At 44.7% G+C, this 16936-nt stretch overlaps 2 protein-coding genes across 3 annotated transcripts in view; both read left to right on the plus strand.

The window, feature by feature from the left end:
- Window positions 1-1799, plus strand: part of ppardb (peroxisome proliferator-activated receptor delta b) — a 26854-nt gene extending 25055 nt beyond the window's left edge. The window contains exon 8 of the mRNA XM_035382859.1: window positions 1002-1799. Within this exon, the coding sequence (XP_035238750.1) occupies window positions 1002-1249 (248 nt within the window). The 3' untranslated portion in view covers window positions 1250-1799. The remainder of the gene's footprint in view (window positions 1-1001) is intronic.
- A 6367-nt stretch (window positions 1800-8166) lies between these two features.
- mkrn4 (makorin, ring finger protein, 4) lies at window positions 8167-16905 on the plus strand. 2 transcript variants are annotated; one of them, XM_035382863.1, is made up of 8 exons: window positions 8167-8283; window positions 9916-10044; window positions 10342-10634; window positions 11898-12079; window positions 13032-13276; window positions 13464-13574; window positions 14511-14628; window positions 15593-16905. In XM_035382863.1, exons 1-8 carry the CDS (start codon window positions 8222-8224, stop codon window positions 15743-15745), a joined length of 1293 nt encoding a protein of 430 aa, XP_035238754.1. In that variant the 5' UTR covers window positions 8167-8221; the 3' UTR covers window positions 15746-16905. The 2 variants fall into 2 exon arrangements, with proteins under 2 accessions (XP_035238754.1, XP_035238753.1); XM_035382862.1 differs by lacking the exon at window positions 8167-8283 and adding an exon at window positions 8856-9009.
- The last annotated feature ends 31 nt before the right edge of the window (window positions 16906-16936 follow it).

Raw genomic sequence — 16936 nt, forward strand, 5'->3', positions numbered from 1 at the left:
AATGGATCGCTGCAATTCGCAGAAACAACTGGAATCCAGGCACCGAAACGTGGATTTGCGGTTGTCATTTTGTGTCAGGTATGTTGGATTTTTGGGTAAAATCATACCTTAATTTATATGTTTGGCTAGCTAACACTATCTAACCGTCCCCCCTATGTTTGTAGAACACAAAGCTCATCATCATGGATGATTTTTTAAATAAATGCTGACAAAAACTTTACAGTTACACAGAATATAAATGAAAGATGCTAAATATTTAATTGATGAGTAGTCAATACAGTACATAACTTAAGGTATGATTTTACCCAAAAATCCAACATAACTGACACAAAATGACAACCGCAAATCCACGTTTCGGTGCCTGGATTCCAGTTGTTTCTGCGAATTGCAGCGATCCATTTGCTTCTCTTTTCTTTAGCTTTCGACAGTCTGTAAAAAAGATAGCTCCGATTTCTTGTTGAATCTATTTGTACAGTCAATCGCACAACAGCTCTTTCCCATTTTAGATGTGTTTTTTGTGTTTTCGCGGCATTCAAGCTGAACGCTAACGCTGCCACTCAGTAGTCTTTCTGCCACTCAATGGGTGTAACCGCAGTGACTTCCACCTACTGTGACGTCATGTGCATACCCTCTATACCCTTCAATGCATAACTTAGCCTTGTATATATGTCCGGTCTTAAATTAAACTGAAAAGTAAGATTTTTTTTTTTTTTTTTAAAGACTCGCTTTGTACCAGGCTTCCTTAATATATTTTAGTGTTTTATTCACATTATGCTTAATTTTTACAAACAGTCCGTTACGCTTCACACCTGCCTGGCCACAAGCCTAACTGTCTGGGTGTGCGTGTGTGTGTGTGTATGTGTGTTTGTGTGTGTCTGTGTGTGCGTTTATGTGCGCGTGTGTGTTTCCCTGTGCGTGTGTGTGTGCATACGTGCGCATGTATGCATCCCTGTGTGTGTGTGCGCGTGTGTGTTTCCCTGTGTGTGTGTTTCCCCATGCAGACCGCCCAGGCCTGATGAATGTGAAGCAGGTGGAGGAGATCCAGGACAGCATCGTGCAGGCCCTGGACCTCCACCTGCAGGCCACGCACACCGACTCGCTGCACCTCTTCCCCAAGCTGCTGCAGAAGATGGCCGACCTGCGGCAGCTGGTCACCGAGAACGCCCAGCTCGTCCAGAAGATCAAGAAGACCGAGTCCGAGACCTCACTGCACCCGCTCCTGCAGGAGATCTACAAGGATATGTACTAGGCTAACGTTTAATTTAAACTCCTACGCAAAGACGTGCTATTTTCAATCATATATATAGTGTAAATACATACGTGTGTGAGTGTGTGAGAGAGAGCGTGTGTGTGTAATTTGTGGAAAGAGGTTCGAGCTGTGGACTGAACTGTTACGTGGTAAACTGCAGAGACCTTCCACAGAGGGACCTGTTGCAGACTCGCCCTTTTTATATTTGGGGGGGGGGGCGATGGGGGCTGAGGTGTAGGTTGCTGTTTCAGAATTGCCGGTTTTTGAAGAATTCCACAGACCTGGTGCTGCTACCCACAGCTTCCCTTTCCTTTTTCTTTTTTACAGAAATAATCGTCACCGTTTTCACAGAAAGTGATTTTTACCGCGCGACTCATTAAGGATTTTGTTTCATGTTTTACGGTGTTCCTTCGGAATAAGCGGTAAAGGATAATAGGTGTTATAGACTACAGAAATGAACGCAGTTTGTGGGGTAATGCCACCTTCCAAAGCGTTTATGCATTAAGAAATGGAAGTGCACGTTACAGAGGGCCGGGGAAGGCGGCGGGGGGGGGGGGGGGGGGACCGTTACCCTGGCGACAGCAGGCCCCCAGGGTACACGCACGCGGGGGGGAACGGAGGAGGCTCTGTCCGAGACGACGACCGCGGTCACTGGCGGGTTTTGGCGGGTTTTCCCCGTGTGGCTCAGCTTGGCCCAGGAGAGGAAGCTGCGTGTCTCGGTGCTGGCGTGAGGGCGGCGTTGAGCTGCTTCAGAAGCGTTGTTTCCCCAGCGCTCATAAGAGGAATGCCCCCTTCAGTGCAGCGTTTCACCCCCCCCTCCCACTAAGGCTTTGCCCCCTTCAGAATCTAACCCAGGATTCAGTCACCCTTCTGCACTGCTTAACAAGGTCCTCCTGACGTTCCCAAATGCCGTTTTACCTCTGTTCTGTCTGACCTGCATTGCAGAAGAAAGGTGAGCTTTTTCTCAGTACCCTTTTTTGCCTAAAACAGAACAGGTGTACTTAAAGGAAAAATTCTGTACTGCCCACTCCACCCCCCCCCCAACTCTACCCATCCACATAAATACTAAAGCTATTTCAAGTAGGGTGTCATTCCGTAAAGGTGGGTACAGTAGTTAGCAGTCAGACTTCAAAAAAAAAAGCTGTTCAATACTGAGCCAAGGTCGTATCCATGGTAATGTGGCCTGGATCTGCTGACCAGTCAGGAGAGGTTAACTGGTACTTTGCCACCCCATCATGAGCACACACATGAGTAGTTACCTGTGATCTTTCCAATGGGACGTTGCATTGCTGTGTGCACAGTTGCTCTATATTTAAGGAGAATAATGTCTAATAAGGAACTCACATGAAATTGCAGCCAATCAGGCAAAGCTTCCATATTTTCGGTTAAAAAGTCAGTTAAATGCACATTACTGATGGCTAAATGTTTGAAAATGGTTTTACATTACTTTCAGTTCCTTTAAATATTATGATGGTTGATACAACATATACCTCTTGTAAAGTGTACAGTTAATTCCTACTATGTATTTCTTTTGTACATATGAAAATGTGTCATTTTTATCATGAAAGCTCAGTTGCCAAAAGAGAGGAAGGATTGCGATGGACACCTTTTAAGCAAGTGCTTTAAATGGATGAAATGAAGGGCGGTTATATATGAATAATCCTGGCCGGGTATTATATTGTGATCATGCACTGTCTCTGTGAAATGTGGCTTGCCGTCATGAATCTTCTTAAAAACTGGAAATCTCCATCTGCTTTCCCCAAACTCTTTCTGCAAATGTTTCGTCATGGGTAACACTTTACTCGAACCCTTGGACACAAGGCTGACATTACTCTGTCATACGCATGACATAGCAGCTGTCGCAAGATGGCATAGCAGATTCTTTCAGTCTGTGTAAAATGACGTCAAACTTTTCTCACTTTTTTTGGTAAATGTTATGACTGTAATGTAATCATTTATCATTAAAAGGGATGACGGTTTTATGTAATTTGACTTAAACTGAAATCATCTGCTATGCCCTCTTGTGACAGCTGTTAAGTCATGTGTATGATGGTAAATGGACTGCATTTATATAGCGCTTTTGTCCAAAGCGCTTTACAATTGATGCCTCTCATTCACCCATTCACACACACTCACACACCAATGGTGAAAGGCTGCCATGCAAGGTACCAATCAGCTCATTGGGAGCAATTAGGGGTTAGGTGTCTTGCTCAGGGACACTTCGACTCGCCCAGGGCGGGGGATCAAACTGGCAACCCTCCGACTGCCAGACATCCGCTCTTACCTCCTGAGATATATCTGACAGTGTCAGCCTTCTTTCAAAGGGCTCAGGTAAAGTGTTACTGTTTCCTGTGATGTAAATCTGCGTGTCAGCACTCTGGTCCCAGGATAGGGACTGGAGGATCTCCCCTATCCCAGAATGCTCTGTTTATTGAGGATGCTGGTGCTAATTCATTGCCATCATTACCACCCGAAACGTAATCTGTTTACGTGGCCAAAATCTGCAGATTATATACACTGACCAGAAGGTCAGCACTCCGCTTCTTAACCCTGAATTGCAATACAGAACATCCTTTGGCTCAGTACTGTTACAGTAAATGGAAGATGAGCCGTTCAGTGTTAAGTATGTAAAGTCGAGTATCTGGTGAGTCAGTGGTATCTGTGGTACGGCATTGAGTCGATGCTATCCCTGTCCTTTCCTTCTGATGCGAATGCAATTATGATGAAGTCATATATTCAGCAATCCGTGATTGATTTGCCTCCCCTAGTCCCCTCTTGTGCAATTCCGGCGCAAGGGGGACTTTTATGGAATTCTGTGAAAGACGGCCTGATCTTTTAAGGGAATTCCACCAACGGCATCCATTGCTATTGTAGTTCTAATGTGTGTCTGTGTCCCATGGACTCAACCCAGAGAACAGCTCGCCGTGTGATTATGTTACAATATTTTAGCATTCGTTTTAGTGATGAAAATGTAAAGATAAAACCTGTGCTGGTACTATTATAAGCCTTTTGGGAATTATGTGCATTTTGGCAGCTATTTTTTTTCCTCTCAAAGAAAAAAACTGCTGCAGTAAACTGCTTCGTTTCCGGGGGGGGGGGGGGGGGGGGGGGGGGGGTTAGGGTTAGGGTTAGGGTTAGGGTTAGGGTGGGGGGGGGGTTACCTTTTTAATGGTGTCGTAAATGAAACTGTGGCCCCTCCCCAGTTCTGAGGGTGCCCATGCAATCAAAATAATCCTTTATAATAGTTATATTTTAAGAGCCAAAGAAATAGTATATTAAGTATATTTTATTTAGTTGACATTTTAAATTAGTTTTTTATCCTTAAAGCAATAAAGCTCTTATATGCCTACTACAATTTGGTATTGATCTTTTGGAAACTGTTTTACTTAAGTATGTAACATGAAGTTTAAATTTTAAACAAATTTTAAACAAATTTTTTTAAATGAGTTTTTTTTTTCCATTAGTTGAATTAATATGTAGAGTAATGTGGAAACCATAAACCTGTTCTCTTAAAATGAATATTAATATTCGTTGGAATCCAGTGTTGTCTGTCGGGCTGCTTTCAACTCCCTGTGCTTGAAGAGTGGGCTTTTTTGTTTTCTTTTTTTCCCCCCAGAATTCCAAGTGTTCTAGAACTCTGTTGCTTTCAATTACCAGTAGCGATTGTGACATCAGCATTAGAATGGTTCAGTAAGAACGTTCTGATCACATATTTGTGGTCTTCCATCTTAAAGAGTTCATTTTGCCAGCCGTTTGGTGCAATCCAGACCACAGTTGAGTTACTAAAATGCTTTTCTTTTTGATGCCCCCTGTGCGGTTCATTTCTATGCCAGAGCCTTTATGCTTAGTGTTAAATACCACTGTCTAGCACAGCTGGGTAGGTCATTGAAGTTTGGTCTTTTTCTTTAGCTGACTACAAACAGTAGCTCTGCTTTGCTTACTGGTGAACTGGTCACATTCTCATAAAAAAACAAAACCATTATTTTTCAGTTGATTATAGTGCGTTGTGGTTGTGCTTAACTTTGCGTCCATCTTCTAACCAAAATGCCCATGTAAATTCCCCTTGAGGGGTTGGGATCGCTCTGTTTTTGGACAGCAGCCAATGTGATTTCTGCAGTAGATTTAACAACCTGGATGTCAATGATCAGTTGATTAATCTGTAATTGTACATCTTTTCTGTTTGGATCATGGCTGGAAAAAAAGAAAGAAGTAAAACACACCTGTATATCCCTGAGAATTTTCAACGAAAACGTGCAATCATATTAACATTTATTTTATTTTTTTGGAATGTTGCCAAAAATGTATGATTCTTTAAAAATGTGTCAATGCTGTGCATACATTTTGCTGGCATCTAAAGGGTTCAAAAGCACTGTATTGGTTTAAAGCTAAAGCTACCAAGCTAAACTGTCCCGATGATCTCCTTTCCTGATCTAATCGCAGCTGTCTTGTAAATGTGTCATTTATTTGTGTTTTTATTTTATTTTTTATTTTTTGCTGTGTCTTGTGGTGGACAGACTGTAGCCTTTGTTGTGAATGCTGTGCTAACCGTGTCTCCCTGACTGAGTCTGAGTTCAGCTGGCCCCACTTTCCTCTCCGAAATCCCCAGGGCTCCCCCCTCTGCCTATAGAACACTCACGTGTGAATATCCCTTCCTCTAATTTATGTGACACAGCCCACGACCTGTTACTGTTTCTGAAGTGTGTCCACTGGTGTAGTACAGCTTTATTCTGCTCATAAATGACCACGCCCGTGCTGGAAAACTTGAGTACTGTCACCCACATAAATTTTCAGTATTTTTGTTCCCTTTTCACAGGACTATCCTGTCTGGGGAATAAAAAGAAATGAGATCTGTGAGATCATTGCCCATATATCCCCGTGCTGCACTTAGCGAGGAATGTGAGGATGATGTTGTGCTGTCTCCTGGGGTCTTGGGGCCTGGTGAAACTCTAATTCTGAACCCTGAGACCGGGCGTCTGCTTTGGCTCTTCCGAAAAGACGGTGTGGACTTGGAAAATGGAGGGCAGTACATTTTCTGCGCTAATCCACGTTGGTGCTGTTATCTGTTAATGGGGTGCAAGTGCTGGCTCTGTCCTCTCGCCCTGTTCTACGACCTCTTCTCTTCACAGGACGAGGGTTCCACATGCTGTAGTTCAGCTAGAGCCCATATCCTGTCCGACAACCCTCTCCATCGCTGCTTATGAAATCTACCTCTGTCATTCCACAAACATGCGCGCGCACACACACACACACACACACACACACACACACAGCTTTCCTCCGTAGTCTTTGTAAGAACAGTGCTTTAGGTGAGGTAAAGGATAGATCATAACCCATGCTCTCACACATTAGCGAAAATAAATGTGCCCAATTCAGAACGTGCACATTCATACTATTTCTCACTTCTTCCCAGTCCTCTGTCTAAACCTGTACCCAAGTTGGAGTTTATTTATTTTTTTGAGGAGAGTTGAAACACCCTATTTGAAATTAATGGAGTTGAGATTTAAAGTGGACACGCGGGTCCACCTTAGCTACGAGACAATGGGATAGTGCGCGTGACCGTGGCTCTGCTCATGGAGTATCTCCAGGGCACGGGAATTAGCCTGCGCTAATTACAGCGCGAGCACCGCTATTACGCTGTGATGTAACGTGTTAACGGTAAATTCAGCTTGACACTAATGGAGGAGGTGTTAACTGTGATCTACAGCTCAGTACATAAACTGAACAGGTACAGACATGGAGCGTTGACATCATTCAAAGTGCATTTAAGGAGGAATGCAAAAGGGCTACTGAGGTTGGGGGATCATGACCCAAGGTGTGTCTAGCTTTTCTAGCTGTATTTTAACTGTGGGAGCCAATGGCATTGGAACGCCTCTGCAGAGCCACGGTGGCCCTTCTGGATATCTTTGGAAATCTTGAATGTAGACACCAAGTTGTGTGTTCTGCAGCTATTTTATATAAACTACTTTTATCTAGTCCAGGACGGTTCGTAATTGATGGTTCTCTGCAGTAGGTACATCAGCAAAAATGTTAGAACATAAATGGAATGGTTTATGTTCTTTCTTGTAATGATATTGTACATAAATAATGTAATCGAATATGTGTATACACTCAATAGAACTTGAGAAAGATATTCCCAGATATTTTATGAGAATAAACCTCAATTTTGTCAAACTTGTTTTGTTTCTGTGTGGTGAAATTGCCTGTAGCACGCAAGTCAGTTATAACTGCATATGCAAATATACTGATACAGTGCAAACAAGTTGTGTTCGAAGAAAACTCCTTCGTCAAACGGATCAACAAATATACAATGAGCTAAAGAGCATTGTTTTGCATAATTATGACCTGCCCAACTGTTAATTAATTATCAACTTGATAAAAACTTGATTATACATAAACTTGATTATACAGACCTTAGAAGCACTTCAATTGAACGAACAACTGCGATTCTCCAATGAAGCGAGGAAACCCAAGGTGCTGAATGTATCGTACATTACAGAAACGCAGTAGCCTACTTCACGATTCATACTTTTTGAGTACAGGAGAGAATCAAACGATTGGATGGTACATATCGTGGTAACTACATGATATAATAATTTATATGATTTGAACATTATCATCCTATTTTGCCATCAAATTTAAGCCATGCAAAATTTGCAATTCCCGAGTCTAGTGAATAAAAATAGTGTTTATAGTCTCTGAAATTCACAATCCTGTGACTGGCTATTCGTTCGCCTCGTCGAATATAAAGCTAACAATTGGAGGGGTGCTGAAGTGTCTGTCTATTGGTCGTGTCACAGATAACCTTTATTGCATTGGTAGGCCTACGATGTCACGCTTGGTTTCCCAGTGTCATTGGTTAGTTCTCGTTAAGTAGATGTAATTGGTAACGCCCAAGTAAGCGGCTATATATAGCTACGCAGAGTCGATCCGCCTGTTGGGACGAACACCTCGAAGTTTAAATTTGGTTGGAAGATGGAGAAGGGGGCAAATGGCATATCTCTGGATGTAACCTCTGGTAGTGGTATTCGTTGCAGGTAGGGGGTTTATAGTGACAAATAATATTTGATAATGGCTGCAATCATGGTACTATTGTAGCAAGCCAAATAGTCCATATTCAAGACGGACACCCCCTTCCTCCATCCGATTTTCTTTTTTTAAAGTTTTTGCATGCCACTTTTGTCTTACTTTTGTCGGGCCCTGGCCGAACGCCACACGTTTAGTAGTCCACAGTTGTTTCTCTCATTTTATCGTGCATTAAAGCTGTTGCCATTTAAACGCAATTAAGTTAATTGATAGCCCCCTGTCCTTATTCATGTTAAATGTTTGATTTGCCCAGTGATTTTTGATAATTTACTTGCTGGCAAGATGGCAATTTGTTGCTATACCAGGTTGCCAAATCGTGCGTTCGCTAACTACCGAACAGTTCACTTCGTGTTTCGAGATTGTAGTCACAAATTCCAACTGATAACAAGAAGCCGAACCTAAAACGGAGGATAATTAACAGTTACAAAGAACAGTAGCCTACTGCACTCTTTCAGTCAACAGTGTTTTCAGGAATTTAACTTTTCTATTTTCTTTAACGTCACTGGTTGGTTGGAAGTTGATGTGACGTACACGACTTGCTGTCTTGCCCGCTCTGCGGTGTCATTCGCGCCGATACAGACTGTTCTTGTTCGTCCAAATACTGAGATGGATCGACATGGCGTTACGTACAGAAATGCTAACAAACGCGTTTTTCATGTAGGCAGGGCTCCGTGCAGGTAGGATTTCGTTTGATTTTAAAAGTTCTTCGAGCACTCCGGCGTTCGTCGATGTTTACGTCCTGGAAAAGATTCGCTTGCTCGCCTACTTTTGAACAGATGTTTACATCCGGTTTGGAAACACAAAGGATTCCACTCCACAGTACATTATGCGCTCCCCCACTTGTTTACGCCGATCGCAAAGGAATGTGACAATTTTCGGAAATTATTTTGATTTTAGCCAGCTTGAAGGCTAGTTCAACATTATGCTTTTGGAGTTAACGTTAGTACTGCAGCGACCATAATACGAGCTAACTTGTTTAGCTAACCAGCTAGCTTGCTAATATTGTTTGTTTTGCTAGGCAGCAACATATATTCAATTGCGCCGAGAACGTTTTGAATTTGTTGACCGAACAAGGCCGTTAATCTGATCATGATAGCCATGAACTTGGCTGACGTTATTTTGCGGTTGACTAGATAGATAGCTGTTTATCTAGCTAGCCATGTAGCTGTCTAAACTAGCCAATGTCGTTACTGTTTTTACTGTCATTTTTAACACTTCAACAAATCACTAGCTAGCTAGACCCTTGGCTTTTGTTTTTTGATCGTTGTTGAGATTCAAAAGTACTGCATTCACTTCTGGTCACTTGTTTACGTCAGATAAGTATCGCAGATGAAAATGGTAAACATGACGAAAACTTCAGTTGCGTATAACTGGCTGTGTTCCTTACAAAAATGAGATTAAAAACGTACAAAAAATCGTCTTATCGCAACTGTTGTACTTCAGTGAAGTACAGGTCTGGGATATCGGCTACATATCAATGCGACTTAAAGTAGTCAAACTGGAAATACAGTTTAGCTGACTATATTGTAATGGTACATTGCTTTTAGATACTGGTTGGTCCATGTTCTGAAACTTTCTTCCAGGCAGTACATCCGCGGTTCTTGCAGATTTGGCCCGAGCTGTCACTTCTCTCATGAGATACCGGTGTTGCCCTCAGCGGAAATCTGCAGATATTTCCAGAAGGGTGCCTGCTGGTTTGGTGACCGTTGCAGGTGAGAGAACTTTCTCTTAACCTGGAGGTCTGCCAATCAGTCCAGCAGACTGTCCCGTCGATATTAATAAACTTTTCAGAAAACCGAATGTGTCCCAGATATTCAGTGTGGATTTTATGTAGGCATTACCAGCATTAGACTGATGTTTTGAGATGAAAATGAATGCACAACTTGCGTCTTTGGTGAGGATTAGACCCCTGTTCCACATATTTGATGGACGATGAGCACCAGACGATGAACATTGTACTGTGCAGTTTGTAGTTTGTAGCTTGTTGAAGGAGCTTTTTGGTATTGCAGGTATCTGCATATCCCTCAGCCAGATGGCAGGGGTCCTGGCAGCAGATTGGGCTTGGCCCCTGCTCCCCACGCCCCCGGCATGGGTGACCGGGTCCTCCAGGACCGGCGGGGCTCGGAACCCTCCCTCTCCCAGACCCACGGGGCCTACAGCAGGGGCCGGAGGGGCTCGGAGCCGCTGGTGAGCGGCATGGTCAGCCTGCAGCACAGCTTCGAACGTCTGAATGTGGGCATCGCTGAGGAAGAGGAGCAGGTCCCTGTCGAAGCTGCGATCAGACAGTGTCAGCAGCAAGGCAGTGAGTGTGACTGAGTGTGTGTGTGTGAGTGAATTTGCTTCTGGAGCTCTTGATTTAAGCCATGCTGTGAGTCTGAAACGTTGCTGTTGGTGCCGTAACTGACTGGTTTTGAGCTTCAAATGAAAGTGACTGGATGACCCTTATCAAGATTCTTCTGAGAAATCTGATTTAATGTGAAAATTACTACAATGAATAAAATCTACAAAAAGGTCAGTGGGCAGTATAATGGACAGTCCTGAACGTAACGTTTAAGCTTCGCTGTGTGTGTGTGTGTGTGTGTGGAATTGCATCTAGAGTTCTTAACTTAAGCCATGCTGCAAAACTGAAATGTTATTGTCGAGGACTGTCTGTTATGGTTTCGATTTGACCTTTTTGTAGATTTTATTCATTGTTGTGATTTTTAAATTGGATTTGTCAGAAGGTCATGTTAGAAATTCTAGGGTCAAGGGTTTATTTCATTTGAAGCTCTAAACCCTCATTCCTTTGTCAGTTTTGAGAAGTCTGACATGACACCAGTGAAAATAATGTCTGTTGTGAAATGGTTTAACTTTATTTTGCAGAACTTTTCTCATTCCATACAAATAATAAAAATTGAGACAAACATTCAAAACGGAAATTAAATTACCAAGGATATTTGGGTTTCTTAAGCTCTAGGTGTGGTATACAAGAAATAAGAAATTAGATTTATTGTTTACATAAAAAGAAAAGTGAAAGATTGAGCAGTAACCCTAAAACCCATTAAAAATGAAAGAACTGAAAGTCAGATTTCCAAAATGAAGAGAAGAGAAAAGTTAATTGTTGGCTGGGCTTGGCAGAATGGCCAGGCTCTGTGAAACATGAACACCTGCCCACGATATTCAGAGATGGACCGGCTGAAGCAGGGGTTCTGGATGCAAACCTTTCCAGTTTTTGCAGTAGGTGAACAATTTCCGGTGCCATACGCTATGCCTGACCACACCCGTCCTACATTTTGGAACTAGCCCAAGAAACGATTTTTTTTGCCCCTGATTTCAGCCCCAGTTGTGCGTGAGAACCGCAGACCTGGAAACACTGCCGAAGGACTGTCGCGTTGAGGCGTTTTGCGTGCGGTGTGAATGGTTCCCTGTACGTTTTTGGCTGGACCGCAACAGCGGGGCCAGCTCTACAAATGCGAATGTCTGTGACTGACTGAGTGAGTGAAGTTATACCATTGGTCGGCCGGTCCAGCCATATACTAGATTTTGACCTGGTCTTGTTAATTAAACTCTTGACTTGGGGTTTCAGGTTCGTGGGCTCAGCTGCAGCACCGTGGTCAGAATTCCTCTTGGAGGGCGTTCCCCCAGCACTGCCCCAGAGCTGCACCCGGCCCCCTGTCCGCAGCAGCCCGTCTGGGGGCTCGCACCGGCCCGCCGATGGCAGCTGAGGTCCAGGGTCGCGAATCCGCCGCTGGAAAGCAGTCTCTCCAGGTGTTATGAATTCACATGCCTCTTGAGTAGAGCCTCTCAAAGTGTGTGTGTGTGTGTGTGTGATGTCCTCAGAAAATATGTCCATTTGCTTTAGGGTTGGACAATTGCTGATACTGTGGAGTTTTCTTTTTAATTAAAAATTTTCTTCTCTCTTTTGCAATATTTAATGAGATCTGTCAGACATTTAATTGCACACTATTTAACTAGCCTAGAGTCCCGGAAGCCTAGCGTGGGCAAGGGTCTAGTGAGACCTAAAGTGGGAGTATCATGCATGCAGGGTATTGGGGTGTGGTTTTGGGTTGGTTAAAGTGGGTTTTTTTCTTGCTTGGAACCTTGGGTAAATGTGAAGTGAGCCATTTATCCATTTATCTACTGCAATAGCCTTTGACTTGTACACCAAATGCATTTCCTCGCACCTTGTTTTACCCTTTCATGAATCCAAACTCATTTTTTTTTTTTTTTTTTTTTTTTTTGTCCTGAATGTTTTTATTGATGACGTTGAAGTTTTGGGAATTTCTTGAACAGCGGTATTTGAGGAAAGGGGGGGGGGGGGGGGCATTAGTAAAGAACCTTGCACGACAACACACTGTCAGTGGGACATTTTGGAGATGAGTTTTAGCTTGTGTTGTATAGTCTCCAGCTGCGACTGGCTGACAAGTGACTGTTTTAATTAAAATGTCATTTTAATTGCTGTGATTTCATTTTGAAGCTTTAGCCCCGTTCATATGGTAGCTCAGTCTACAAGTCGTAGAAGAATTAGATTATTTTTTATAATGCATGTCTTTGTAAGATGGCAAGTAATTCAAGTATTCTGTTCATCTTTTGGAATATAAATAACCATACTTCACCGGCTCGCTTCGCTTCTACTACGTGAATGCACCGCCTTCCAGCGTAGTTCCCCGAGTCTGTTGGCTATTCGACGTCATCGGCTGTCCCCCTCGGTTTCCTGCAGAAGGCCTCCGACCAGCAGGGGGCAGCGCAGAGCGGCGCGGCGGCCCCCTCCGGCAGGGACTGGCCCGACGAGGCCTACAAGCAGAGCAGAGACGTCATGTGTGGGATCTGCATGGACAAGGTCTACGAGAAGCCCAGCGGCCAGGAGAGGCGCTTCGGGATCCTGCCCAACTGCAGCCATGCGTTCTGCCTGGGCTGCATCGTCACCTGGCGCAAGACTAAGGACTTCCAGGACGAGGTCATCAAGTAAGGACCGCGCCTGAAACGCCACAACTGTCAAACTACCAGTAATTACACGGTCATTCATATCGAAACGTTCTAAGGGATTGCTTTCGGCCTCAGTGTGGAGACCCTGTTTGACGTTGAGTGGTGTTTGGGTCTTGTTGAGGGTGCGTGGATGTTTAAGTGGTGTCTCTGTTGCTCGGTCCCCCAGGGCTTGCCCGCAGTGTCGGGTGAAGTCCTCTTACTACATCCCCAGCAAGTACTGGGTCAGCGACGGGGAGCAGAAGCAAACGCTCATCACTGCCTTCAGAGAGAAATCCAGGTTTGCTTTCCCACAATGCAGCTGTTCTGCCTTTTGTCTGAAATGTTGACCGTTTGATGGAGGGAACAAAAGGGGGAAAGCAAGTGGGCACTTGCCACTTTACTGGTACAGAAGGGGGGGTGGGCAGAGGGGAAGGGAATTGCTCAACAAACCACAGTGAAGCGCCCTGTCTGTTGCCTGTGGTGAAATGGACCGTTCACCAGTCTGTTGCCTGTGGTGAAATGGACCGTTCACCAATAGTGTTACTGTATGTGCTGGTGGCTCGTTTACCTGACTCTGAAGTCCAGTTCTGACAAAAGGTTTGTGATGCGACGAGCTGCAGCTGACGACTCTCCGAAATGTTCTAGAACTCGCCACCGGTGATTTACACGAGTTGAATCGCCTGTGATGGCAAGTCCCCCCCCCCCCCCATCAGGCGTTGTGAGACAATGGCTCACACTGCTGCTACTCCTCTCTGCAGCGTTCTTCATCGCATCGTGAATCTTTGGTCTGAACTGGACTTAAAGGGACAGCAAGGGCGTGCAGGCTGATTAGTGGAACTAACACTCGTAGCTTCTGTTTGTTGGTATGAATACTTTGACCCATGAGAGATTTAATCTTACTTTTTACACGTCATCTTGGAATGGGTAATTAGAAAACAGTGGTGCATCGATCAAAGTAATTCCATAACTAGCCACTAGCCTCAGAAATTACCATATAACTTATGAAGACAACATGCTGAAATGTTTGAGTACTGTTGAGTGTGAATTCCTTCACTTTGCACACCCGTTTTGAATCCATTATCCTGAAATAAGAGTGCAGTCTTTTTCTGTGTAAGATGTTCTTTCACATGTGGGCCGTGCAGAAGTTAGAAATGATGGCAGTTGTACGTGTACATATGAAATGTTGTCTGTTTTTAGGTTTGTGTTGAAATGTTGGTTTTTGCGCTCTCCTCAGTAAAATCAGGTGCAGTTTCTTCATGCGGCACGGGTGCTGCCCCTTTAAGTCAGAGTGCATCTACCGCCACGAGCTGCCCAACGGATACAGGCCTCGACGCCGGCGGTCGTCTCCCGCGGTAACGCTGCCACTCCTTCCCCTCCGTCCGGTCTCTCGAACCTGCCCCGTTCCTGCTGAACCCCCGTGTGTCTCCCACCCTGTTCCTGCTGAACCCCTGTGTGTTCTCCCACCCTGTTCCTGGTGAACCCGTGTGTGTGTTCCCCCCCCCCCCCCCCCATTCCCGGTGAACCCCTATGCCTGTTGGCTTTCATTCCTGCTGCGTAGGAAATGAATTAGCTTTGAGCTTTCTGACACTTTATCTTGCTTGCTTTTAGATAGCAGGTTTATTTCCACTAATTTGGAACCTAGTAAATTGGCAAAATGAAATTTCAGTGATCAGTATTAATGCCTCAATTAGACCTTTAATCTTGTGGGACCATGTCTTCGTGTTATAGCTGTTATCCTTCATGGGTATGGGTTTGTTTTTTATTTTTACGTAGTGCGTGTTCCATTCTACTCTCTAGATCATGGGACTTCAACTCGAGTGTGTGCTGGTTTTTAATGTTTCCGATTGGCTAAATGAGTCCACAGGTTGGGCCTCATTCACAAAACCTTTCTTAAATTATTCTTAGTTTTTTTTTAATGAACATTTAAGAACAAAACTATGAGATTCATGATACGTGCAGACCTTTGTTTTTGTGCATATCCCTGAGATGGTGATGAATGCAGGCTTTTTGCAAATTTTATGCGTAATCCTGTTCATGTGATTTGCATAGGGAAACAGCTATGAAGACATGCAGATAACAAAAGTGATGAATGCCAAAATATTTGTGGAAACGTTCTTACACACAGTTTAGGATCAAATGTGATCATACACAGACCTTTGGCTGTTACCTGAAGGGCAGTCCTGCTGCTGTGCGGACATCACTGCTGTCGATGGAGGTTGAGGGTACAGCTCCAGGGATGATGTGTTGGACCCTGAGTTTCCCAGGTTCTGACTGGCTGCTCTCCTCCCCCCCCCCCCCCCACCCCCACCCCCGCAGGCCAGCTCGTCCAGTTTAGAGGACCTGGACAACGACAGCCTGCAGCTCCTGCATTACATCATCGCCCTGGCCCTGCTGGACGAGGACGACGTCCTGGAAGAGGACGACTACTTTCGGCTGTACCTGGATGACGAGGACGGGGACCCCCTCTGAGCCCAGGCCGCGGGGGCTTGGGTCGCATGTAGGAGGGGGGGGCTTGGGTCGCCCGTAGGCCGTCCCGAGACGGGATTCACATGTGAACTGCTTCCGGTAGCTTACGGAAACGTACTGTTTGTAGTCCTTTTTATATGTGTGGTGTTAATCCCCTCTGTCTATATAAGCTACCCGCTTGCGGAGCAGTGGAGTCACGTGACCATTTAACCCCTTTGGCCTCTTCTGTCTCGAGTACCACTGTGCTCTGAACTAAGCCTGACTGAGTGCACCCCTCACATTTTTGGATTTTCAAAGCGACCGCTTTGTCCGGCTGACACGTCGGCCGTTACTTTGGTTACCGTAGTTTACCAGTTAAACCAAAAGAAAATCCTGGACTGCCAAATGAACTTCAAATAACAGGCCGACATCAAGGGGCCAGGCTGTCGTGGTGCTGGTCTGGGCCCTGTCGTACGTTTTCTATAAAAAGGCGAAAAAAGGTGGAGGAACGAATTGGCAGGTTTGGCCGATGCCGGCCCGAATTCACGGCCTCCGCTCCGGTTCAGACGCCTGGCGAGGCGCGCCGAGTCGAGCGGCGTTCTGTGGTTGTGTAGATGTTCTGAAGGTGGTTGTCTGACTGTTCCCCGTTTAACCCATTCCCCGGTTTTCACATTTTTGTCGAGTGTGCACGCTAGCTGTGTCGTCATTAACGTGGACTCTGACTTGCTGTAGTTTTGGGGGGGCGGGGAAAGTGGAAACCCAGTCTTGTGTGTACTGGAGGAGTTTCGCACCAGCCATCCAATTACGTTGGAACCAGGTTTCATTGCAACCACTGACACTGTTACACCATCAGTTTGACATTTATCGTATGAATGAGATTTTTTTAAAAACGGCGTGTATTGTCAGCAGTTCATAATTTTATGTTTGTCTCGATTGAGGTTGTGCTCTGGCGAAGTGTTTGTGCTTCCCAGAGCCTTTTCACCCTGTGCTGCTGTTTTATGCTCCTATCTGTTCGTCCCAAATCCCCCGTCCTTGTCCTTGGTGGTGGGCAGCCATTTCTGTCCCTTGGAAGCAGTGCTGCAGTACAGCAGGCTTGCATGACAGGCCGAGGGTGTCATGTTTTATTTCTTTTATAATCGTATTCACTTAAAGAAAAAAAATAAAACATTGTTTCACAAGTTGAATTTGTTACGATCTTCTCAGTGTTTCTTGGTG

This window comes from Anguilla anguilla, chromosome 11, assembly GCF_013347855.1.
Source record: "Anguilla anguilla isolate fAngAng1 chromosome 11, fAngAng1.pri, whole genome shotgun sequence".
In the NCBI taxonomy this organism is placed as follows: Eukaryota; Metazoa; Chordata; class Actinopteri; order Anguilliformes; family Anguillidae; genus Anguilla; species Anguilla anguilla.